Source organism: Pleuronectes platessa, chromosome 22 (genome assembly GCF_947347685.1).
Source record: "Pleuronectes platessa chromosome 22, fPlePla1.1, whole genome shotgun sequence".
NCBI lineage: Eukaryota > Metazoa > Chordata > Actinopteri > Pleuronectiformes > Pleuronectidae > Pleuronectes > Pleuronectes platessa.
This window is the reverse complement of record NC_070647.1, coordinates 5,945,264-5,972,765: the sequence shown is the minus strand read 5'-3', so window position 1 is coordinate 5,972,765 and position 27,502 is coordinate 5,945,264. Positions and strand designations below refer to the sequence as shown.

The 27,502-nt window shown below is 42.2% G+C and overlaps 1 protein-coding gene across 2 annotated transcripts in view; it reads right to left on the bottom strand.

Moving 5' to 3' along the window:
* The window catches only part of nav3 (neuron navigator 3), a 182,978-nt gene that overhangs the window by 95,797 nt on the left and 59,679 nt on the right, over positions 1-27,502 (bottom strand). For both annotated transcript variants that reach the window (XM_053414866.1, XM_053414867.1), the window contains exons 4-5: positions 11,187-11,259; positions 5,978-6,152 (exon numbers count right to left, since the gene is read on the bottom strand). In XM_053414866.1, coding sequence (XP_053270841.1) covers positions 5,978-6,152; positions 11,187-11,259 — 248 coding nt within the window. The remainder of the gene's footprint in view (positions 1-5,977; positions 6,153-11,186; positions 11,260-27,502) is intronic.

Sequence of the window (27,502 nt, the reverse complement as noted above, 5' to 3'; positions counted from 1 at the left end):
TAAAACATTAATAAATAAACGCATGTATGTTTTCATGATCTGGTACCTAAATCTGAACCCTATTCTACAAGCTCAGAGTTCAGAAATTGTGAGGTATAGAAGTACATTTTTCTTTACATGTTGCTTAATCTAATGAAAATTTAGTCCGATAGCGTTTAATACACCATAGGACATTTTTTGATATTACCAACAACCTAACCTTTTCCTTTTTTTGTTTTGCATGTGCATATTCTGTATCACGTTACTTGCTTGCTAGACCTTTGCAACTTCTAGACATTGACAGTAATATTAATATTACCCTTTAGCCATTGCCGAGCAGAAACGATCCAATGATTTATACACTTGAACGCAGATTATACTGTGTAAACTTCCCACTTCATTACCATTGTAAGTTAAAGGCAGCATGAATCTAATAATCAAGTAGAGTCACAAAGCCCATCGCAGGCGCCTTAAGGAAGCTTAATGGGTTTAATTAGTTGTCTACAGTGTCTTTAGGTCTCCTGATTCTCCCAAGTGCTACAGATCAGCAAACACACAAACACACATTTTCACTATTTATGTCTTTCTCTGTGGGCAATTAACTTCCCTTTTAAACCACCTATGATGAGTTGCCGTGTCATTGTACCTTTCTAATTGACCTTGCAGGTTTTCATGATGTTATGTTATACTAACGAGCGCCACAGCAGACAGAAGAACCAAGAGGAAGTGAGTTCAGGGCAGTTTCCTATTATAGCAGCAAGCAATTTCGGATCATGTTATTAACGAACTATATGACACATGACACATCGGCTAATGGTGTCTGGCAACTAAATGTGTTCCCCCCTCGGAACCCATACCCCATTTCAGCTCCCTGTAGTATTTTTGTGCTTTATTAAATACCATAAATAGCACTCAGCACATAGAGGGGACAAGCTGTGACAGAGAGTAATGGAGCCAGCCGCACTCTGAAATGCCTTTTCGGCATTTTGATGGAAAAACAGTTGCGCTTTTGTACGTGCATCACATTCCTTACCGAGTAATCCTTCTGTTTTCTTTCTTCACTCTTATTGTTAATATCTATAGTGGGGCTGTAACGTTATAAGCAGAGAGGAACAAGCAGCAACAAAGGCTGCAGAGATCTATAATAAGGCAGTGCAGGTCATGTAGTGGCAACCAACACTTGTAAATGATAGTTTCAAAACAATCAGGGTTACTTTGAGGCCCATTTTTCCACCATAAAACCCACCTGACCTCCCCCCACTACCTCCAACTCAATGAAAATTCAATGAAACATGAAAGTAGTGGTAGAGAGTCCAACCCACAGCTTTTAAGATCTTTCCAATGTGGAAAGAAGAGACACCGCCACACATGAAGGCAGGATCCAGGAGAAGGGAAAGGGGATAGGGTGGTATTGGTGGTGGTGGTGGAAAAGAGGTTGGGTCAGAGTATTTCACTTTTGATCAAATACAACATACATCAACGCAGCCTCCATTTAACAGTCCTAGACACAATGGCTGTACCAACAAATGAGAGTAATTTCAGTTTCAGCCTGACTGTGGCCTCGGCTCTAAGGTCAGACGCACACTGATGGGTCTAAGATCCAAAATGGCGAGGGTTCGGGCACTCGAGCAAGCCAGCTATGGGTGTGTCATTTGACCTTCACATCCAGCGGGGGGATCCATCCAATGTGGTCCTATCTACTGTAGACTGTTGTAATCAGGCAATTCCTGATCAACAAGTAGTCTCCTTTTAAAGCAACAGTCAATTTCAAGTGTACAATGTGGCTGAACCTATTAAAGGCACTGAGATGTTTATTCAAGGTATGTTGCAAATTGACAGTGTTTGCGTTCTTCTCTCTGCTACTACTCAGATTGAAGAAGACTTGGAAGACACCTGCTTGATGTGTCTCTACTCAGGCTGCTGTAACATCATGGAGCATCAGATGAAAATCGAAATTACCTCCACACAGAACAAGGACTGTGGATTTTGTCCACCATCAATAACATTGAATTTAGTTTAGTAAGGGATGTGTTCCTGGTGGGCAGTTACAAATAACTCTTTCAAAATACAAATAGCACAATTACCACTGTGTCAGCTTCAACCTGAGTTTCAAAATAAGTCTTTACCCTTCAAATCAAACAACCAACATGAGTGTTCACGGATCTTTTGACAAATTAATATCAAAGCATTTTACAGTTGAGGCTAAGTTGCAAGAAAGTAAAAGTTCTTCTCAACTAACAGAGGTTTTAGTTTAACATATATGTGGAATTAAACATCTCACAGTCACTCGTCAAACAAGCTGTTGGCAGGACTAATACATTAATTCAACCAAAATCGGTGTTTTAAAGTGTTTTATGAGAAAAACCATAAACTCATGTCTATCAGCAGTTAGCATCTTATACTAAGAGCTAAAGCAATAAAAGCATTATTCCATGATGAATGGCCGTCTCTCAAGACAAACTAAAATGATAAACAGCACAAGTAGAACCAAACCAATTACCAGTTCATGATGCCACTGACACTAATCCATTCTCCTCCTAGCACCATGAGATTTCCAAAATAATCCAAACTGCCTCCCCTGGATGCTACCACTCAGGCCCACTGCTCAAGTGTGACTTGTACCTTGGAGACGAGTCAGGCTTGATGAGGCTGTTGGCTCTCTCATAAGGCAAACGGCTCTTCCTGTCGCGAGACACGGCGGTGGGCAGGCGCGAGGAGCGCCGGACCAGGGGGTCAACTTGTTCACCCCGGGACATGCTGAGTTAAAGAGGGAGGGTGTGTGGCGCCCTGCTAGGCCCGGGCCCCCCTGCCTTCTAGAGCTCTGTAAACCTCCCGTGGCTCCGGCCTGTCGCGATCTGTCCAATGGGGAGTTCCCCTTGGAAACACACAGTCGCACTCATCCCAATCCCTTACCCAGAGACACCAGTAGGACCAGCAGGTGCTATCTATAGAAAGCTCCCCATACCACAACTGGAGCTGTGCAGTAGTCCGAATGTGTTGAAGTGTGACAGTGTGTGAGAACATCCTTCTCTGTCTGTGTTAATCTGTGAGAAAGTTATTTGATTATTTAAAAAAGCTTTTTTCTTCTGGCTTCTCTTATATTTAAAAAAGTTACTCAGACATGTTTAATGTTCAGGGTTAACTGGAGCTTACAGGAATTCATCTTGGTGGAAAAATAGAATAAGAAAAGATTTATATCAATATATTAAATTACATCTCAGTGTTTTGAATCATGGTTAATACAGAAGAGGAGCCTGCTTTGTTTGAGCCATGAAGCCTCAAACAAAAGCACCTTACAAATCTTTTAATATAATATTAAGTGGCATTGTACAAGACAGCAGACTTCAATGTTTGACTTCCCTCAATTTGTGCTGTGGTGTATTCTTTATAGAAACTCAATTTCATAGAGTCTAGACACAACAAGTGAGATACATCCACTGATTTATGATGCAGTTTATGAGCAACATTGTTTGACATTTATGTGCCTTGCATTCATTTGTCTGTATCTAATACAGCTCTGAAATGCATCAGTTCCAACAGACCATAATGCTTTAAGACACACTGAACTTAAATTCCACATTGAAAGAAATTATATATGAATTGATATATTATTTACAATGAGCAAAATATCAACAGGAAAACTATCTATTTTTTTGACTGCATTAAAATATAAATTGCCTGTGCTCTTTTTATAAAAGATTCACCACAGAATTCAATATGAAGCCCTAAGGGTTTAGATGTCTGACTGCACAGCATGAGTTTTTAATGAAACCCTAACAGGGAGTTAGTTCCATTCAGGAGGTCAAGTAGTTCTGAACGTTTCTACATAAAACACACAATGTACAGATATGTAGGAGCTTCACATAAAAACAAGTGGATATTAGTTTCCTGTGTTTTGATAGCAACTTCAAGTAGAGCATGAGATGCTACACGCGGTGGAAAATCACTCCATTATACACACACACATGCACACACACATGCACACATTCATGTTTTCTCATCGGCAGGTTGATGGCTTATAAAAAACATTAACATTGTTACAGTGGCTACTCTTTCAGTGGTCCCCCAGGACAGTGAGATATTACTGGCTGTGGAAAGAGCCTGTGTGACTCTTCTTCATCCAATTAGTGTGATCATAGTAGAGACATTTTCCCATAATTTCCCCCAGTTTAAAATGATCAAATCAGGTTTTCACAGTTTTCCAAACATTTTGGGAGAGAACAGACCAGACGTCTGCAAAAAAGTCACAGATTAATGGCTTATTTAATCACTGACAGACATGGATGGATTCTCTGACCTTAACTATGGCCTCCGAGGTGATTAACTTATCAGCCCAGGGCAGTGACACATTACTGGAGCAGTGGACAGAGAGGGCACAGGGTCTTTTTGAAAATTAACAGAGCCACTTCACAGAGATGTCCCCTTGTGAATTGGTTACTTAAATGTGCCCCAGATGCATCCTTGTATGACTTTTTATAGGTAAAAAGTATAGCTACTGGAAAGGCGTAATGTGTGTCTGTGTGTGTGTGTGTGTGTGTGTGTGTGTGTGTGTGTGTGTGTGTGTGTGTGTGCGTGTCTGTATCGTATGGCATTTTTGCTGGGCTAGACTGATGCAGCGGTGTGCTTGGCAAAATGCTGTTTTGTGTGGGTGTGTATGTGTGTGAGCGTGTTCCCCACCTGTTGTGTTGGGGGTGGGAGGGGAGGAGGGTGGGAATGGGAGGCAGCTGTGGCCCTAATGACCCTCCCACCCGTACACACACATGCGTGTGACACACTGACTGCGCGGCCAACATTTCCTAGCCCGTCCAAACAGAGAAAGGCTAAAGCTCTCGACGATATCATCTTACTTAGATACTGTCCACGCAAGCGCTGAGACTATCTGTTCTTATTGCGGTGATTTGCACGTGCACACACACACACACACACACACACACACACACACACACACACACACACACACACACACACACACACACACACACACACACAGCACGGCCAAACAGAGCTGTAACTTGACCTAGTGAGGGGGAATGCTGCTAATGTGCGGTATGTCAGGCCTTCCTTTAGATGCTGCTCTCAGGCCTATCTTTATAAAGATAAATAAACATGAGCTTTATACTCAGTAGATTGGCACTCAATAAAGCACGCAAGGCTCCAGCAAGGCCAAACAGCCCCCTTATAAAGCTGCATTTAAGTTCACTCGATCTTTACTTGGATCTGCACCAACCTGCGTACACCCAGTAATATCAGTCCATCAAATATGCCTGATTTATTTCAGCAAGATTCATTGATTTTCATTCATTGATATTCCCTGGGAAAGTGATGAACTCGCACATTGTTAAAGTAAGAGATTCCAAAAATTCTGTCTCTGTGCCAAACTCAAATGGTTATTTCTTGGCCCATGTCCCGTCCTTCCACCAAGGTGTGTGGAAGTCTATCCACCAGCATCTCTAAAGCTCAGTAACAAATGTCTAATTTGTTTAATCTGTTAAATTTGTGTATTTTTTTACAAATTACATTTTTACGATGCTGGTAGTTAGATCGTGTGACCTCCAGACAGAGGGTGTAGCTTAATATATGATGGACAATCACGATAAGTGTGGTTTTAATCCTTTAATTTATCCCTCAACCAAAGTGGGAATAAGCATAACGCAAGGGATGCATTAAAAATACTTTTAAAAAAGCTGACGCAGCAAAATCCCTTTGAGCTTTTAATGAGGAACCTCTTTCCGTGAAGGCTGTTATTTATTTAAACTGAAAGACGGTCATATCCATCAATATCCTGTTTACAACAGCTCTGACTGGACCCAATTAAGGCTCCAAAAGCAATAAACCAGTCGACCACTAGCATGCATCCGGAAAAATTATTGGTAAACTAATTCAAACCAGTGACATCAGTTTTCCTCCCTGACCTCTAGAGTACCTCTGCCTAAAATCAGACCCAAGCCCCAAGGCCCCAAGCCGTCACATATATAAACTTGTATACGTGGAACCATACCTGGACTGCATCTCTTGTGTCTTGTGGGTGCTGGCGGACGTTGCGGTGCTGCTGGACTGCTGGCTGAGCTCCACCAGGGACTGGTAGTACTGCTGCTGCTGCTGCTGCTGCTGCTTGTAGCGTGACAGGATGAAGAAGAGGCCCAGGATGCTCTTTAGGTTGCCATTCCTGATCTCTGGAGGGACACACCATGGACAAAAGAAAATGTTTTAAACACTGTCCTATAAATCCACACAACACCCCCGGTAATTTTCCTGGAAAACAATAATCCTTTTTTTTTTGTTTGTTGAGATCTAAAGCAGTGTCCTCTCTGTTAAAAGACCATTTATTGTGTATCCTACTGTAAGAAATCATCTGGGGATAAAGCTCAAGTACAGCTGTTGTGCAAGAAGCGTAACAGTTTTATAAGAGCAATTATACACTGGCTTAGTGTAGAAATGGATACACATTATATAATATTCAGTGTTCTGGCATTTAATGTGAAGTCATTTAATTATATTCTGCATGAAGAAACACTTAATCTGACGAGAACAAACAGTTGTTGTGTGTTCAGACTAAAGCATCTGCTCTACATGAGCTAACCCGCAGCTGGCCGATGGAGGAGATCAGCTCGGGTTCTTGGTTATGAGGGCAGGACTGAGGCAAAACAGCCAAACATATAAAACTGGATCATAATTTTACACTTCTGCTTTTGCAATGATATGAGGAACTGATGTGTATTTGCAGGCGTTGTGGTTGCACATCGACCGAATTGAAAAAAATATTGTGCATTTGTATTTAAAGGGGTGAGACACAAAAAGGATAAACAAAAGCAGCTGAGTTGCATTTCTCTATTTAAAGTGCAGCTGAAATGAAACAAACTAGAAAACAACAGCACAGATAGAGGACAATAATAGGACGAAATGCAATAAACCAAATAATTTGATAGTGAAAATGAACCAGATTGAATTACATTCATGTTTATATTCATGTTCGGGTATCACATCTCCAAGAAGCTCCAGCCCTGCAGATGAAGTTAACTTTTAAATGTGCTGTGCTGGCAGGAGCAAGAAAGTTCCTTAATCGCTGGTAACTTTGTTTTGAGTGTTGGACTTATCCTCAACAGTTCCCGGGTTCATCTGAGACAAAACTCAAACAAATGTGTCTCTCAGAGACTCCTGCACACACAGCCGTGATGGGATTCAGCAGTCACACCACAGAGTAGGAAAAATTGATCACAGAGGCTAAAGCACCCATTTGTGAAATGGACTTTTCATATCAAACCCCTCAGTGGGAGCTGGCACGCTGAGGCACAGGAAGGATGGCAGCGGCTGACGCAGGGCTTTTTGCTCCATTTTTCAATCTGGCGAGGCTCAAGCATTCTCCTAGAGTCATCTATGGCCGGGCTGTTTGGGGAATGGGGATGTTGGAGAAGATTAATCTCTTGAGGGTTGTTTTCCATTTTCTAACACCCAGAGGTGGTAATTTATACCGGACCTCAGAGAGGCTCTGAACAGCAGTGTTTTCTGTGGTGCAGAGAGACAACGCTGCAGAATCAGCCAACCAAAGGGCTGCTCTGGACTGAAACTGTTCAAATTAATAAAGATTACACTCATGAGGACAAGACAATACAATTGGTCCCCGAAGGAAAGCTGCCTTCCAGGTCAGGGTCAGCTAGAGAACAGCCCATTTATGTGTTGTATGCCTTTGAAAGCTTTGCAAAGTGTAGACCTGCACCGAGGTTATACTGAACAGGGATTTCAAGAACTACCTTGTTCTGTTTATTTGTATAGAAACATTAGAAAGGGTTAAATGATCAGTAAATTCAAAATAGATTCCTCATTTCATAGAAACGTCAAATATTTGTCAGTGTTTTTGACAGAAGCGTAATTGTTTTTATTCCCGGCTGGTCTTAATATTTCTGAATTTAATTATCACTGAAGCTTTTCACCGTCTTTAGATTTTTTGTTCAGTGTGGAGCTAAAAAAGTTAATCCATCCAGTGACAGGATAACTACATGAAGAGGCAGGTGCATAGGGGTTCCTTAAAAGGTGTATGTCATGTCCAAAGTGTCAGAAAGAATCTCGGGCTCTCTCACTTGCGCCAGGCACAAACCCCATCAACGACTCTTCCTTCCAGAATGATCTTGGAGAAACACTTTTTTTTCAAGTGTCTGGGAGTTTTGAAAGAAGTTAAATCTCGGAAAATCGGCCATTAGACATTTTCAAACTCAGCCTTTTCATCCACTGGAAGCCGGAGGACTCTTGCCGCTCCGGAGTGGTGTAGAAGTGATTTGAAGAGTGTTTCTTCTTGGCTCGCACTCAATGAAAATGTGCCTCTGCTTTTGGAGGACTTTTAAGTGGTCGACATGGCTTCATTCAATCATTCCTTCTTATTTGGACAGGTTACTTATTAGATGAGTCACAGGGCAATTTGGAGGAGGTGAAGGAAAGGTCCTGGCACAGCCGAGCAATGCAATGTTAAAGACAAATACCGTGTGGACACGTAAGGACTATATATTCTGGTTTTACCTATTTAATTAACTGTTCTTGGGTTTAATCCAGAGACAATACATGTCCAGTCAGGTTTTCTCTTTTTCTCAGCTCCTTCATGAAAGTTTTATTCCTTTAATTCCTTTGTTCGCCTCCCAATTTGGATCTATTGTTTCCCTGTTAGGTTTTTAGTTTTACAGCCCCTCATTTGCAGCCACGAAGTAGAGACATGACAATAAACCTTAACTTTAAGCCTCGCGCCTGCCCCGGGCCTGACCTTCTGCTAAGGGAACAAGTGGGTAGCCTCCTGCTGACACAGCACACATGAGTGTTTAAGTGGACGAATGAATTCAGACCTGTTTAAAAAAGAATAATCACCAAGTGGGATCAAGGGTGAGCAGGTCGTACTGTGGGTTGTCCGCTACAACCAAGAGGAGCGTGCTCAGCTAAGATCTCAGTTTCAGAGAGCCTGCACTGGAAAGAAGCTTTAATGACCCGCTGTAGGAGACCCCACACTGAAGCCCATTAGCAACAGCAGGAAATGTGTGTTTAAGGGCTTTACACCTGCTTTGAAACGACAGACTGAACTTCCTGTGGATAATTATCACATTTCACGCCATAAAATCTTTGCTGCTTTTGATATATTTCTGTATAAACGGGTCATATGTGAATTTCACTTGAGGAGGTGGAGCGTTTTTTTCTTCACATCCCGACCAGGGTGGTGGAGCTATACACATGTTAACAATGAAAAGGCTGACATGCTAATGTTTAAGTAGATATATGGTGCTAGATAGAAAAATAAGGGATTAGCAGAATTATTAAAATTGGGGGCATGAATGTTTGTGCCCGATTTTTATGGTACGGTAATCCAGCCAATAGTAGTCAAGACGTTTAACTTGAAACAACAATTGCCAACCTCACGGTTAAGCTAAAGGTAAAGCCAGGGCAGGGGTCAGTCATCACGATTAATTATCTGGGGACCATGAGTGTCTGAAGAAATAATTTCATCTTAATATCCAGATGTATGGTGTATATTAAGGTGAAAATTATGGAGTGTCTTCCATCATTTTTTTCCCATCATATTCTGAAGCCCCTCCAGCATTATGGAAAAAAACAGGCCTTGTTTTTATTATAGTATATAACGTCCCTTCGCGGAAACGTCTGCGGGGGAACCAACACTCCTACACAAGAGTTTTTCCGGTACTTCAGTTTACAGCCTCCCACCAGAGAGATGCAAGGAGACTTCTATGGAGTTTTTTTTTTTTTTTTACAATAAATAAGTTCTAGGTTCCTGTACTCACATTATGACCCTTCCACATTTTTATTTCCAAGCCTTGTAAAAACATAATAAAAGCAACATATGCCAGCAAACAAAATCTGGCGACCTCTGAGCTGATTCGAGACATGAGAGGGAAGACACAGCCATCTCACTTTACTCACAATCGCACACTGACTGTGAAGTCTTGAGAACGAGGCTGGTAAAGGCCCGAGTGAGGCTGAGGAAAGATGGGCTGAGCGGAGGGAGTGATGAAATGCAGCAGCAACAGCGATGGACAGAGTAACCCAATAGCCCATATATTTACAGACCCACTTTGAAATTCCAGGCCTTGTGAGTCACTTTGCTGTTTTTAGTGCTGCATTGGGGGCGACAGGATTTAGAGCTGTCGGTCAGTGTTTCAGGCTCTCAGATTTTTTCTGCTGCTGGAGAGGTCAAGGGCACGTTCACCTCCATAACGTTTAAATGGGAGCAGGACCAACATGAGGTCTGGGTCAGCACAGGTCCTAAACAACAGCTGCAGACACTTATTGCTAGAGTAAATGAGATGTGCTAACTTGAGACAGCAAAGAAAACCCCGTCAGAAAGGACTGATTGTGAGTTTTCTTTCACCTACTGTACATGCTCCTGTTTGAAACACCTCTTTGCAGATGATGCAGTCATTTACGTTTCAATCAAGAAGGATGAATTTGTGGTATGAGGACAGCAACAGGTGATTTATGTGAATCATATGCATTAACTCTTCTATATGGAGGGTTATGAACTATTAGCATTGTACGGTTTCAAAAGATTGACAAAAGTAAACCATCCGTAAGCAATAATTTATTTTTAACATTTAACTGGTGTCTGGCAAAAATTACGTATCGAAATTCTGGTGATTTTAAGATTTGTTTGAATACAACACATTTGCTGGGATGCACCAGTAAGATTTTTACAGCTGCTCTTTCCATGTAGTGAAAAAACTAACTACAGTTGGATTCATTTACTAACTTTCAGGGAATGTTGAGTCAAGATTAGTTGTGAAACTAAATCATTTAGCAAATAGTTTAGAATTTAGCAGTAATTTGAACCCTGTCGTGTGTCACAGCTGTCATATGAACCATGTACCCTGATGGCAGGAAGGCGAATCCCTCTCTGCAGTTTTTATCCTCCCACAATCCACTTTGATGCTCTAATGATTGCCTACACTGCCATAGTGAAATCTGGGGCTGAGGAAACTGAGCACCGCTGCAATGATACCAACGTGGTGAATTCCATTGGTGTGAAATGAAATAGTACATCTTAAGAATAGTTTTTTTGATACCGTGAAGTAATGGAAAACTATCCCCAAAAATTTTTCTGGAGCCAAATAAATGTTCCTGTTCTAGAAATGATGAGAACAAGAGGGAGCTTCTGCTGCTTGACTGATATAATTAGGAGTTTATTCAGGCCCTTGAATTGTATATTGTTTATTTCCTCTTACCTTCTGCTGAGAGCCCTTGTACATTCACTCCTCTGGCATCCAGGAAACTGAGGCAGGCGTCCACATTTTCAATCTGTTGAGAAGATGGTCAGACAGTCAGCACAATGGACACGCACTGCAGGAATGTGGCGATAGTTAACATTCAATGAGCCTAAATGTCTCGGGGCAGAGGACGCAGCGGATGAGGATGATCAGTGTTATTACCCATAAAGCACGTCATTGTGTGGCTATTATCCGACCCCTTCTTGGCCCTGAGACCCGTCAGCGTGACATACTGACCGCAGTGTATCGCCACCTACACAACCCGGGGCATGTCACACACCCATGTCATCAAGGAGGGCACACAACCACATAAGCACACTCAATGCCAGCAGAAACACATATTTAATCCAATCCCCTCATACAGGCGCTGACATACAGACACACAAAATAAGCAAATATGACATAAATGCATATTTACACACACACACACACACACACACGGAATAATCGTCCTCATATATTTGCATGTAAGCACAACGTGTGTTGGTAAATCTGCAGACCAGTATCAGTTTCACAAAGGCTCATAGTTAAGAGTTTTTTTTATATCGCATTCCTTGACACGCTCATGGGTGGCTTCATTAGCATGGTGGCGAGCCGCCAACGCCCCTGAAGAGGCCATTTTTATGACGGGGTTAAAGGTCAGCGCGCTCGGCTTCGGCGCTGTGTGCCAAGGCCACACAAAGGGCAGACTGGGCAACTCGGCCAGACGTCCAACGAGCAATGATGATTCATGAGCTGTAACTCCCTCAGAGCTCTCTCTCTCTCTCTCTCTCTCTCTCTCTCTCTCTCTCTCTCTCTCTCTCTCTCTCTCTCTCTCTCTCTCTCTCTCTCTCTCTCTCTCTCTCTCTCTCTCTCTCTCTCTCTCTCTCTCTCTCTCTCTCTCTCTCTCTCTCTCTCTCTCTCTCTCTCTCTCTCTCTCTCCTAATGCTTGTTCACTGAGTGTGTCTGTATCTCTTCATTAGAGAGAGGGAGACTTTGTAGAACCAGGATAATGAGACAGTTCTGCACTCAGCTCATTTGGATACTTGCTGATTCTTCTCTTGCTCCCATTGAGCTGAACACTATTGTCCTCAATGGTTTAATAATGTGAATTTCAGTGGCATTTTCTATAATAGAGAGAATTCGCCTGTGCCTTAATGATGCAGACAACCAGAGATGGTGGGTAATTTCATGAAGTTTGCTTTCTAATGAGCGCAAATATTTTCTAGTTGGGACAAGCTGCCGCATAAGTAAATCTTTGATTGAGATCACAAACTATTTTACTTCTTTGCACCACAACTGAATACAAATCAGTCTGTGGGCTCAAGTATTTTACTGTCGGAACTTTGCTCTATTTGATCTGAGAAGAACTCGATTCAGCTGAAAATTGCCGGAAGACGCAGAGAACCCCGTTTCACCTCAATACTTCACTTTTACGACAAGTTGTCTGTCTAATAATTTCATGATCTTGCAAGAAAGTGTTCAGCTCAAGTCAGCACTAACGATATATGTGAGCCAATACAGGTCGCTACGCACTTTTCACTTTGTCTGAGAAGCTGAACTGATGAAGGTTACAAGCTAAATCAAAGGTGTTAAAGTTACAACTGTTCCTATGATCGCTTCGGTAAAGTTTAGTGTGTTGTTTGTTGCATTTTTTAATACTTTATTAAAGTTTTTGAATAATAGTTCTACCGTTGTCCTGTATAATAAAGGGGCAGTTCGACATAAACAAGTAGTTTGCCCTTTATATTGTCTGAAAGCAGCTTTTCAGAGCTTCTCCATCTGCTGACAGGACTCACCTCTGTCCTCCACCACCACACACACACACGTTTCCCCCCCAACAGGCACCAAACCCCCTCACATGTGGCCCTCCATATATTCCCTTCCCACATGCTGACATGTGTGCTGGCTCTCTTGGTTATCCCACATATACGCTCTCAGATGTTGGTGTGTTGAGAGACATGTGCGGAGCAGCGTTTGTGAATATATCAATTAGACCGAGCATGTGAGATGTGGGGGTTCTAAAAACCTCCTCTTCTAATATAAACAGTGTTTAAACAGACGATTTGAAATCAATTATATTTGCCTTAAAAGTCATTTTTTAAATCAAGGAATAAGTCAGTTAGAGCCATTTAGATGCAAACATTTACATTAAACAGTTTGGAGGCCTTTGCATCTGCTCCACAGGCAGCGAGCATGTCCATGTGTGTGTTTGAAGTCTGGTTTAAAGGCTGATAAAGACAAGAAGGAGTGAACTCGTAAACACAAAGTAAATCTCTCCGGTCGGACACAGATCTCCGTTTTTAAAGGAGGACAGGAATCAGTGATGCTTCTTTCTTTGAGCCTTCAACTGACAATCCAACCATAAATTCGGAGGCCTTTAGACAAAACCGCAGTTTGCTTTCGGTCGGCATTAACTCCAAAATGACGTAAACAAGCGGAACAATGATTGAAGGCGTTGATGACGGACGGGGCATTAGGGTTCCGCAGGGTTCTGGCGGTGCTTAACTGCTAGTTTGGTGGGTGCTTTGGCTTTGTGGCAGCGTGCAACAGCTTCTCAAGAAACCGACATCGTTTATTTTTCCGATGCAGGCTGGCATCGGACGGATTCCACATAAGCCATTAAAAGCAATTTGGAAAAGGGTATTTTGATGAGGAGCACTTCACCCAATCATGAAGCACTTACAGCAGGGAAAAGGGAACGCAGACTGAGGAGTGACAGGAGGGCACGTGTGCAACATGCACTGCGGGAAGGAAACTTGCCACTGAGCTTGGATGAATAATGAGGGGGCGCTGTTAGCATTACAGTGATTATCAGTTTCAATTAAACTATGTTTCATTTACAGAGCCACTCCACAAAGCCCAAATATCCCATTCCAGCTGACACAGGCAACCGAGTGGTGAAAAGCCTCTGCTGTGGCTGAGTGGGACGAGGCCTGGTTGAGGGTGAGACCACTTACCGCTGCAATATAAAAGTGTTGAAAGATTTAAATGACTAAGTATAGGCAGAGAACACAAAGCTGAGATATTCCTGTTGTATATAATATACAGTACTGTGTTCACGTAACAAAAGGCGGTGGTACTGTACTCGGGTTTTCAGCAACAAGGAAGTGCTCAAACACAGTACTTCCTTGTTTTGTACTTAAACTTCCTGTCTGCGTTGGGAATGTGTCACCTTGTGTAGTTTGACATCTGCTGCTTGTGACCAGCTTACTGTCACATTTGGAAGTTTTTTTTAAAAGTGTGGTACCTCTTGAATGACGGATAGAACTCAACGTATTCTGAAAGAAACAACACATATGCTGCTTCACTATCATCTATTTGCATTAGTTAGCGCTTAAATCTGCACTTATATGCCCCATTACTTCACATGAGTAAGAGTCTCTTAATTGTTTTCATTACCACTGAGTCATTAATGGAAACCAGTTGCTGCCTGAAACAGAGGGAAACACATACATTGTCAAGTTCTTTTTAGATAAGTATCTGTGATGATGATAATTTTGCTAAAACACATAAAATGACTGCTATGGTTTTGTGTGGATAATTTGTTGAGGTTCTATTGAAGTCAGCAAGAGAGAAATAGTTCAGATTTTTGTTTGCAATATATATAACTAAGTATCTCTCATCCATAGAAAAAAACATTAAGCTTGTTTGGACTAAATCTGAATGGAAAATACTCTTTGTGACAAAATGACTCAGCTCAGTCCCTGACTGCACTTTGGAAAAATCTCTCCAGCCCACTTGTAGCACGTCCACAGTACATGAGTGTATTCATTTACTCTTTCCACACCAGTAAGACGTGGTGAGACCCAAAATGAGACACTTGCTAGATCTGCTTAATTTCCTCACGTGGCCTTCTGCCTGAGGAAAGTGTCCTGGGCTGCTAAAAGGTATCGAGTGACTGGTGCATGATGGCTGGAATTGGAAAGTCTTATCCCTTAGATGCAACTGTGACATACAAATGAGCCAACATCTCAATTATCACTTCCTGCGGGACAGAAAACAACCACCTCCAGGACAGGAATGGAAAACCAGGCGTCACATGAGCACAGCGTTATAATTGAGGGGTTTTACTGCAAAATGATACATATTCACTGGAAAATACATGGCACCTTAAATCCCTAAGTCGGTTTCTCAAAAAACCAAAGCTTCACGAACAGAGCTACAACACAGTGTGACTAAGTCTTGGGATGACTCAGTTGGCTCCAATTGACCTTACATTTGTCTTTCCTATCTGTTTTACTCTGAACCCTGTTGTTACTCTCCGAGAACTGTCAGTGTTTATTATTTATTTTACACCCACATGAAAACAGAACTTAAATCTTGTCGTGGTGGTTGGAACCTTAATCACCAGCGGGGTAAGAGACAGTCATTAGAGCCTGTGTGTGTTTCTTAAGGAAAAGTGAAGACCTGAGTGGCTTTGCAGCGTCTCTTCAGACTTTTATTTCAAATTCAACTGATGAGTCAGGTGAACACAAATAAATCAATCTATCATGTGTATATCACTGTGTTGCCATTTCAATCTTTTCTCCCTGCAGATTAAAATCAAGCTGAAGCTAACAAAATTTGCTTTGCCTCTGACACCTCATTATCAATGTTTGTTTTTTTCTTGCATATGGCAAAACGTCAAGAAGATGAATACACACATTTTGCACCTATTAATTCATTTCGCCAGTGGAAACCTAATGAGGCCGAGCTCATCAATCATGCTGGTGCGACACATGACTGTGATGGTTTTGAAAAAAAAAGGCCTGAATATACAATATTTATCATTGCTGCTGAGTTGAGCTGCTTTCAAATCTCAGAGCTGGTTTGCAGCCTCATGGCTTCGGGAACAGAAAGTAAGAATTGTTTGTATGTGGGGTTTTTTTCTCCATTAATGGGCAAGAATCTGCAGGACATGGCAGATTGGAGCTCTTGAGTACACTGACACTTTTTGAAAACACTCAGGGATCCTCCGAAAACCTCTTCTCTGCCTGTCTATCATTGCTCCATGAGCGTCTCTCTTCAGACTGGTGGTCTGACACGTCTCTTCCCTAACAGCCCATCGATTCCTGTTTCACCCTGCCCTACCAGGCAGCTGCTGACAGACAATGCATACAAGCAGATCAAATGGACAGAGTTTAAGAGCAGCTGATGGGCAGAGGGGAGACTGGGTTAAAAGATCCTGCCTCATAATCCATCATCGCAAAACTTAAAGTAAAGAAACTTTTTTTCTCATCTGGCTATGGCAGCTGTTTTAATGTGATATTAATCATGGTGGCAGGCCCCATACTCACGTACTTGACCTGACTGAAATCGATCACATGGTCTGTCTCATCTAAAATCTTCGAATAAAAGTTTTTTTTTTCGAGAGACACCAGAGGTTTGACCCTGCCTGCGTACAAAGTGTGCATTCATCACAACGTAAATGTTATGAAACCAGAGCGTCACAAAACCTTTCCTAACCGAGGAAAGCCAAACTGAAATGAATCAATTCAAGTAGCCGAGACAAAACAAGCTGCTCTCCGTCATTTCCTTGAAGGATTTTACTGCCTGTGACATTCCTATTTCTTTAGGGACTCTAAACACACACATGATGAATAATAAACAGGAACCTGCATGGCAACACAGGGCTATATCCACGGATGTCTCAATTATATATGGTGGTTGATTTTCAGATGTTTACAGCATCGAATAACTTGGAGGGCGTCCATGCGGCTTCGCGCATCTGCTGCCCAGACAGGGTGTGTGTGCACGTGTGTGTCGGCTGTGTGAGTGAGTGGCAGAGCGAGAAAGAGACAGTCAAACAAAGAGGTTTCATGGATGACAAAGACCAACGAGTCACTTTAATTAATCTGTTTAAATCCCTTTTCATTACTCAAGTCATTTTGTCTTATCACTTCTGTTAATGATTCTAAACACCATCATCAACTGATGCCAAGTTAGAGCAAATATTGATTTTGTTTCATCTGTCCCCTTTTTCTGTCGCAGACATTCTATTCCCGAGGTACATTAGTAAAAATGATACCAGAACCTCCAGTCTGATCCTCCAGTCTGATCCTCCAGTCTGAAGTGTCCCTAGGCAATATACTGAATCCCAAATTGACCCTGACAAATGTATGGTGTGTAACAGAAGAATATCTGGGTATAGATGTGCTTGCTGAATATGTTTTTGAAAGGGTGAATGTAGCCTGTACTGTAAAAGACTTATTAATATACAATGCATATAGTTCATCAATCAGGCTTTTCATTTCCAAAAAAATGAAGGAAGGTTCCCTGACATTTACTCCCTTGTGTCGCTCAAGCTTATAAAACAGTGGATCCTGCATTTACCATAATTCAATGCAATATTGTCACCCAACCAAGTGACGTGACTTGACTTGACAAAAAATCCCCATGAGCCCAAGGGGACGTGTCAAATCAATAAAGTGCTTGACTGGTTGCGGCTCTCTGAATTGCTGCCCACAAACTGATTCCGCAATTTAAATCGGTCTGGTGCTGTGACCATGGACCAGTTTCTACTGGGCAGAAGGGAAGGTACAGGATGAAAAGGTACTGAGGTGTATAATCAGGAATCTAAGCACTGTTAAGTTCATCTCAGTTGATGGCTCTGTGAGTAATAGATCACAAAGAGCTCAGAGGAGATGTGTTGTCTTATTATTAATATTCTTCACAGCGGAGAACATTTGATTGAGTAGCAAGGGAGGAAAAATGAGGGGAGGATGTTTTCAGGGGCGCCAGTACAATGTTAAGTGTTTCTTGACGGCGAGCTGGAGTGACGGGTCTGCCTTCTGTCTCACACAAACACCGTAACAGACCTGTTACAGACTGTCACCGACACGATGAGGAGCATTAGCAGCACATTCTGCTGTCAAACCTGTCTGAGGCTGCTTCTCTCAGGGTCAGTGAGGTTAGGCTGCTGACTCTAAGGCATCTGTTTGCTTAACCTGCACACCAGCTACGAGGCAAGGTGAGAAATATCTTCACAGCACGGCTGCTCACTGCTGAATCTCCTTATTTGAGTTGTGCTGCCCCAGATAGAAACAAAGGAATGCCATCTCATGAACTATTATTTAAGTGCAGACTCTAAAGTACAAGGAGCTATGGCTCAATGAGTGGTTTATTCTTGTATTTTCAGGCTGCTGAACTTAATTTGGGCAACTGTAGAAGCTGGAATATAGTTTGACTTTGCATTGGGAAGAATACATTAAGGGAGACATATAATGCTCATATTCAGATTCATTGCAGGCAGATTATTGTAGGTTTACATCACTACTAAATTCAGAAAACACATCACTCTCCTCATACTGTCCATTGCTGCAGCTCCTCTTTTCAGCCTCTGTCTGGAACACCTGTCTCTTTAAGGTCCCCCTCCATATAAAAACCCAGTCTGCTCTGATTGGCCAGATATTTTCAGATTTAAATGAGAACAGCAAAAGTTTAGTTGACTTGTGCAGATCAATAAAATGTAACGCTGGACTTTTTGTGAATAACACATGTTGAAATACTGGTTCTGTAGAAGACACTTTTTAGCTGCAAGTGAGAAGGGGCTTGACTATAGGAAATATTAGTTATACGGGCTTATGCCCACACCAAATGTAATAAAGGTGATGGGATGAATATTACTAAAGTCTTATTCACTGCTACGGTCATAATGTGCTTTACTGAACCTGCTAGGAGCCATTTAAATGAAGCAGGAAGTGATGTGGAGGTAAACGGTGTGGAAAATAACATATCTTATGTTAAGGTGTTGAACAGAGAGCTCATGCACAGTAACTATATAGAGCACCGTTATCATTTGCCGCAGCAGTCTTTAGGCAACTGCAATCACTGACAACTTTCTATTTTTACATTAACTTTATATCCGTATCTTGCAGCTTGGACATGAAGTAGAAAAGAAAAATCGAAGTGATGTTACATTTAAAAATCAAGGGCATCATAAAGAATGAGGTGAATAAGACGTGGTTGTTTTTCTTCAAAGGTCATTGAGTTCAAATTGCTGTTTTTACGGATCTTTGTATATCATGTTATATACATGGTATTTTATGTTGTATATAGTATCTTATTTATGTTGTGAGTTTGAGCGTCACTTTTAAATAAAATAAAATAACCTCTCTCCCTCTCTCTCTCTCCTGGGTGTCCAATAAAACAGGGCTGCAGATTTTACACCAGCTTTTCCCAGATGTTAAATGTCACATGGCGTTTCCTCTGCTGCAGTGGTCAGTCTCCGGTGATAAATCAGGCTCACCGGCTCATTTTCACCCCCCCGCTATGTGTTGTGCCTCCGAACGGTAACTATGGTAATTTGCAAATGTACTTTTCTTTAATTTGACCTTTAACTCTCATGTGGCCCTTCTGGACAAACAAGAGTTTGCCAATGTAGCATCTAAATAAAGAATTTCAATTCAAATGACTAAAACCATAACGTTAAGCCTATTTAACACCTGCTAAGATCTGGGTTGGGAATGGATGCAATTATAATTCACTCCCCGGTCAAAGTAGCTGATCGGCAGTGAGAGAAACATGACACCTGGGTGAACACACAAAATTCTTCTTCTAGTTCTTTATTATTGTAGTCTACTGTCTATCACGGTATGATGCGCATTAAACTTCCAGGGTCTTGGCGTAAGAGTAGCCATTCAAGTTTGAGAACTGGTTGTTTTTACATCTTGGGAACAACGTGCAACAGTTTTTTTTTGTGTTGTGCAAAATGCAACACAGGCAGGTTAGCAAGGTGAGAGAGTCAATGATGCACCTTAACCAGAGAGGCATACTCCTCTACTGGCAATCGGAAAGTAGTCAATCGCCTTTTTTAGCAGGTTAATTAAACCTTCTTATACTTTCTAATTTTGGTAAGAGACATATATGGCATATAGTCTGACTTAACGCTGTATCAGGGGAAAGAGAATCCTCCGCTCTCTGGGAAAGGTGTCATAAAATATTTAAACTGACAAACCCTCTTCTACAGAGCAGCAGGGGAGATAGAAAGTTCTCCTGGTCGATCTTTTATCTCCTGTCAGTTTGCTTTACTATAAGGTTGCAGTGATAAACAGGAGCTTCCTGTGTGTACTTATACTGACAGACGTCTGAAGACTGAAGTTCTGAGAGGCGCTCGGCGCAGCAATTCACGGCATTTTTTTGGGAGTACGTGTTAAAAATAAATTCGAGCCTCAAATCGTGAACTTTGACTTTTTGAACAAACATAACACAGTTGTCGAGCAGACTACAAGGCCCTTTTTGTTCATGCGGCAAGGAGTGAGAGGGCGGTCAGCGATAATTCTCAGCCGTGACGCTTGCGATGTCAGGCTATGGTGGTTGGGGGGGGGGGGGTTCCAGCTGGGTCGAGTTCACCGAGGGCAGGGAGATGGGAGGCTACAGTAACAGTAGAAACAAAGGTGTCCTTGCAGATAATAAGCGGACGTTGAGTCCTTGGCTGGACATTGAGGAACTTAATGTGAGGACAAGCGACAGAGGATGAAAAATCTTTTTTTTTAAACCAGAAAAATGTACCAGGAGCAGGATTTGGTTTTCTGTGTTTAAAAGAAACAAGGAAGGACATTTTCCTATTTCCAGCAGTTAAAACCAGATGGACACCCAGGAAAGAGTGATCCACTTTTACTTTATTGCTCCTTAATTGCAACATTCACGCTGAGTAAAGGGACGTGGACAAAAATGGAGAGAAGCTGTAGCTGGTGTGTCGGAGTCAAAGATTCAGGACTCGATCAAAAGTCCTTCGCTGTGCCAGTTTAACAAGCCAGAGCTTTGCTCCCTCAACAGAACATCTGCCCATGTCGTTCCCTTCTAATGAGAGATTTAAAGCTTCCTATTAGGCTACAAGTGAGCCTTTAATAAGTCCCTGGGTGCCCTCCTCATGCCGCCGGCACATGAGAGGATCGACCTGTGCTCCACAACACACACCTCGTCCACAAACAGAAAAACAACCGGCTGCAAAGAAAAAGGGAAAAGAACATTCACAAGAGTCCGAGAATGAAGCGAGTAATGTTCACACGGCGTGAGGGCGAGTTTTACTACAACAGCTGCCGAGGCACTTGAGCAGACATACATTGGAAGCTGGATTACAGACAAAGTCCATGGAGCTGGGCCCAGACCTCCCAAATTGGGGTTTCACGGATCCACCACGCACTGTTTTCAAAACTTAATGCACTGTTATGGAAAATATTATCCCATGATTTCCTTTGTCTCTGACGATGTACTATTTGGAACACAAGGCAAAGGTGTGTTTAACCAAAGAAAACAAAAAAGACTATAGATGACACCTTTTTCATTATGTGGTAGAAAGAGAAAGATTGATAAACACCAGATGTTAGATCATTGCGTCAAAGCTGCCCTTCATGATTTTTTTTACCTATTTATAGCCTGCTTTGACCTGATATGGTGTTACAGTAAAGTGTAAGGCAAATTATTAAAGAAAATCCCTCAATGAAATATCTGTCTTTACTGTGTTCCCTATTGAGTTGTGAGCTTTGATGTTGGCAATATGCAGATAGTCAAAAGTGCATCTGACAGAGGTTTTTCTTGTGCACAAATAGTTGCATTGTAAGCAAGAAGGTTTAGGGTTTGAATCCCAGGGTCTTCCTGTATGGAGTGTGCATGTACTCCCCATGTCTGTGTGTTTCTCTGGGTGCTCTGGCTTCCTGCCATAGTCCAACAGACATGCAGATTGGGATTAGGTTAATTGGAGACTCTAAATTGAATGTGGGAATCTGTCAGTTTGCTCTGTAATGGACCCCCCCCCATGTATAAGTATGATTTTGATTACAAAGCTTTTTATTGTGTTTTACTGTTGCCTTAGAGTACATTTCTCCCTCTTTCATGAATCCAGACTGTGAACAAGAAGAGATTTACTGATTTCTAGAATTTCCCCCTGAATAGCTGTAGTTGCTGCAGTCTGAACTGGCCATCTGCCTCTGCCCTCTTTAGACCGCTCTCCACCAATCAGCGGGCACGCTCAATGACATCAGGGATGTTTCGGAAGCCCCGAGCTGCTATCATCCATTTGTCGGTGAGTTTCTAGACCGACTGACTCTCATAATAGGTGAATCGCCTGACAGCCAGCGCTGGTGTAATCAAATCAACGCCGTGCATGAGGAATGGTGTCACACAGATGCCAGTTGGTCGGGCCGGGCAGGGACCAGGGCCAGCGTCTCAAATTAAGAACATGATCAATTAGAAGCAGAGATTAACAGCAAGCCGTGGTGATGATGAAGCTTCAGGCGGCTGAAGATGACACCGCTGAGTGGCTCGTGCTGTTTGTGCTCTGGTCTGGCTTCGTGTGCAGGCTGCCAACAGATGGAGCCCAGATGAGACTAGGGGTCTTTTATGGTCTCCAGGAAACCCTAGACTCAATTTGGCCTCAAAGGCAGCGCACCGACTCCAGACCTGCTGCTTACGTCAAGATATTCAACAGTCTAACTTTACTTTAGCTGATTATGTCTGAGTATTTTTGTATGTTAAGCTTACACGTCAGTAAGTGTTCACATTCATGATGTGACATCATGACATTATGTTGTGCTTCAGTTTTGTATTCCTGAGGTATAATAGGTCTGCCTGTTGTTTAATGGTTTTATTCATCACTTTGTTTCTTAGTAGTTTGGGCTCTTTCAATAAGATCTTCATCAGGAAGTCACATAATTACACAGTTTAAGCTCTTGAGCTTCAATGTAAATTGCTTTGAGACAGATGCTCAAATAGGATGACACTCACTAGATCAAACAAGTTTTGTGGTAATTTGTTCAGTAGTTTTGGCAAAAATCTTGCTAAATAAAAAACAAAATAACTTAACAAAGAAGAAAGAACCTCCCTAGTGCAGGTAATAAGTGGATTTTCAGCTCAATTCTCAAAAGGGGAAATTTCCCCCTTTCCTCAACATTGCATTTCCATGTTTTATTCCTTTAACGGTGCTTTGCTGCCAGAGAAATCACTCTGTCTAATCAAACCGGATTTGGCAAGAGCCAAGGTTGCGAATGGCCGATCCAAGTACACACACTTGAATGTCCAATACCACAAATGACTAGCAACAGGTTGACTTTAAAGTAATGACTTGTGTGATGCAGTCTCTCCCTCTTCCGACCTGTGCAGCCTTCTGCTGACATGTCTCTGCATCTCTGATTTCGCGGGGGATTCTGACAACTGTTTGTTTCTTCCTTTGATGAGGCTGCATGCAGGAAGCCAAACATGCACACATGCACACATGCACACACCCAGACAGTGAAAACACACAGTCATCCGTATAGCAGAGAAGCTCTCGGTGGTTTGCTAATGATAATGAGGATTAGAGTTGCATGGCTTTAATATTTTCTGCTGAATGGGCCTCTTCTGCCCTCCCCCGCCCAGTTTGAGCACAATTTCTTCTGAGGAGATGAAAAACCAACAATCCTTAACTCGATTCAAAAACCTGGGCGGTGTGCATCTAATTCCTTTGGATGTCTGGAGAAGAAACTGCACTGTCAGAGGGCGGGAGGGATTTCAGAGACGTGAGTAAGACGTTTGAAGGATTCACACAAACCGTGTTCGGGTTCTTAATCCACAGAAGGCATTTATATTTTTACAATCTGAGCGCCTTGATCCAAAACACTACACTGAGAGAAGGTGGTCATATCAATTAGTTTTAAATATACAAGTAGTTTACAACGGGTGAGAGATGTAACAGAAGAGGATATTGAAAACTAAACTGAGAAAACCCTTTTTGGCAGGTAAGTCACACTCTGTTTTCCTCTGATGGATGTAAACATCTCTCTCTCTCTGAAGCTGCCTCACATCGCTCTGGAGCCACTGAATTACGTCCGTGTTGTACAATTTCCATCTCTACTCTTATCTTTTGCATAGCTGAAAAGTAGTGAAAGGAAACATATTAAGCAGCGGAAAGAAGCTGAACCGAACTCAAATCTACACCGAGTTGAAAAGCCCCTCGCACCACGCTCCTGTCACTTCTGATTCCCGTCACCTCAGCTGCCTCCCACAATGCTTGAGGATGATTCCTCCCAGGGACCAGATCCACGTGGTCCTCGATACAGTTCTGTGTATGAGCCCCCCGCCCCCATTTTCATAAACAAACTCCCACTCATCATTTTGTTTTCTACACAAACAAATCCAAGCATTCCAAATGAGGAAGTTTCAACCAGTCTGACCACACTGAGTGCCAGACCTAAAATGTCGATGTTTCAATTGTTTACAAGAAGAAAGATACTTATTTTATTTCAAGAAGCTACCATCCTTATTGGATTTATTGATTTCACTCTCAGATTATTTTATGATTTCACTGTGTAACCCTGTGTAACCGCCTATGGGACTCTAAAAGTAGCTAATGCAAAACCATTATGAGGGTGGGACAGTTTCAGATTTCAAAAATACACCTGTTTTTTTGGTTGGGGAATTGTGACAGACTCCTTGCACATGTGCACAGAATCTACCTAAGGGTGCAAATAAAGTAGCCTAACCTTACCTAACCTAACCAGAAGTGGATATGAGCTGAAGCTTGAGCGCAGGAAATTGGTTCCAGCAGCAGAACATCTGAGTGCAAGCGCGCTTTTTGAGCACAAGCACAGCAAATCTAAGCCGGGACTATCTGTAAGTGCAGGGTTTAGAACGTGAAATCAATAAGTCCTGCTGTCAAACTGAAAGACCATGCTCTTGAATAAAGAGAGGAAAAGAAAACCTACATCCTAAAAAAGGCTATCCTCAATTCAAACTGTGAGAAAGTGCTTTTTAAAAGCATATAGTCTAAAAACTAAAATCTGGGATTTGGGGATTAAAGAGAGGATAAACAAGCTATAATATACATGCTGAAAGTGAACATGTACTTCATGGAAGTGCAATCATTTATTTTTTTGCCTAAAGTCTAAGAAAAGTTATTGCACATGAAATTGTGATGTTTCCACATTCAATTTCTCATAAGAAACAAACTGACCCAAATATGACCTTAGCATTTATAGTTTTATAGTTTTTATTATACTGCAGCAGTAAGGAGGTCAAAGGTCAGACTATTTTAAATACTGTTCTTGATGAGAGCAAATTGGAGCAGGTAGAGGAAGGAGATCTGGGGAATGGTTATTAATTCATAACTCCAATGGTCTTTGTCATGCTATCCCATGAGCCCTTGGGGCAATCAGAGGTGATACCCTTCAGCCTCATGAATATGAGGAATAGTGATCCAGGAGCACTTTTACCTCACTGGGTTCCAACGGTTTATAGGAAATGTAAAGATCTGATCAGGTATCACAATTAAATAGAACATGGTTAAATTCTTACAATTCAAACCACTGACTATGTAACTGGAGCTTCATGAATTGGAATAACATTGATGGAAGTGAAAGGAAGTGCTTGTATTGGCTGTTGGCGACGTCTATGACGAATCTGAGCAAACATCAGATGACTCTTTCTGTTGGACTAGCTCCACAGGAAGTGGTTGGCCTTCCCCTGGTTTGTGGATCTATTGCATTGTGAACGCGGTTTAGAGAAAAAAGATTGTGTTATGTATGTAGATGAGCTGGGAGGTTTGCAGATGCTGGGGCTGTGCTGGCCTCTGCTCCTGTGCTTACAGCAGCTGCTCAGTTGGCCTCAGTCCACTCAAATGAAAAGCAGTGGCCTAACAGTTAGGAAAAAACTGACTTGTGACTCCGGGATCATCATCTATGGTCCCGAGTGGAGGAGAATCAGTGCAGAGGAAGTTAATCAGACTGCCCCTCCGCTGACAGCTGCTGCTACCGCTTAACGTCTCCAGCCAAGGCGTTTGGATGCAGGTGCTACGTGGCCAGGGGCGGGTTTCCAATATTCACAGCTCGAGTTGTCAATATGATTCTAGCTTGAAAAAATTGTCTCAGGACGGGGCAAAGGTTGTTAGAAAATAACTTGAGTTTCTTATTGTGTACGAGCTCATGAGATAAAGTCAGTTCATGTGTCATCATCCCCTTGATCTCTTAAGATAGTTTGGTCAAAATTGAACCTATTATCTGACTTTTTACACAAGCAGCTGTGAGCATGGAGAGGAAGGTGATTCCAGGCCTGAGCAGTTTTGACAACTCTCAAAAGTCACTCTGAATTAACCGAGGTGACAGACAGTAAGTCCTGCTGCAGCTTTGTGGAGCCTTATGGGCTCAATAATCTTCTCCGCTGTCAGAAATGGTCCGTGAAGAAATAAATGTTCATTTATCGAGACATTCAATTCGACCTCGTTTGATGAATCATTATACGCAGCAACTACATTTCATTTAACTGAGTTTTTAACTGCCTCTGGATTTCTGATTGATTTAGGTAATTCCACTTGTGTTGCCATATGCTTCAATGGTAGTTTCACTTTTGGAAAAAAAACCCATCATACTCTCATACCACAAATGTACTGTACAAAACTGAGAACAATGGTAAACAGGCTGATTTCACACTGGCCTATGCACCTTTCTTCTTTCTACACTATGTAGATATTAGATAACACCAATATCAACAATACATTAAATATACTATAACAGTAATGTACTTAATGTTGCTGACAACTGGTGTCTCAAATATCTTCATGCAAACTCAGCTAACAGCCTTACATGTAATCAGATTAATAAACCAGGCAAACTCTTGACATGTCACAGTAGGAGCTGATTCCAAACAGTGGACCTGCTAACTGTTTATGATGAGTGTGTGTGTATGTGTCAGACGTTTCCTTCCCTTCGTGCCTCCACTCCATAAGCGACTGTGCTTCCTCAAACTTAATTTTCTCAAGCTGGCCGGACCCTCTGTGGTCAGAGCAGGTGGTGGATCAATGGGCTCAGTAAGTGACTTAGACAAAGAGCTAACTGCACGCACACGCACACGCACACACACACACACACACACACAGACAGGCACACACAGGCAAACACACACACACACACACAGGTCGCTGGCATCTCGGGCCACATGTTTGCAGTGCTGCAGCAGCTCGCCCCTAGTGACTGGTGCGTTAGCCTGGACTCAGCTGTTTCTCACCAGGAGCAGAATCACTGTACGTGACACGAAAAATAAATGTGCAGGAGTGTATCTTTCCGTTCACTGCCTATGGCACGCTGAACCCACACAATGACATGACATGACCTTTACATTTTCTCCCTTCCTGGTTCTTTAATGTTGCTTTTCTAGCAGAGTGCACAGTGACTGCTCCCAGTACAGCTGGATATACCAGGCAGGAAATAATAAAACAGCTGAGAACTCCACTGAAAGGGTGAAACCAGTTGTAAAATGCATTCTGGTACATTTTGAAAAGATACCCTAATTTTCCTCATCCCCCCACACACACATAGCCCCAGACACTTAATCAGATCCACTGACTT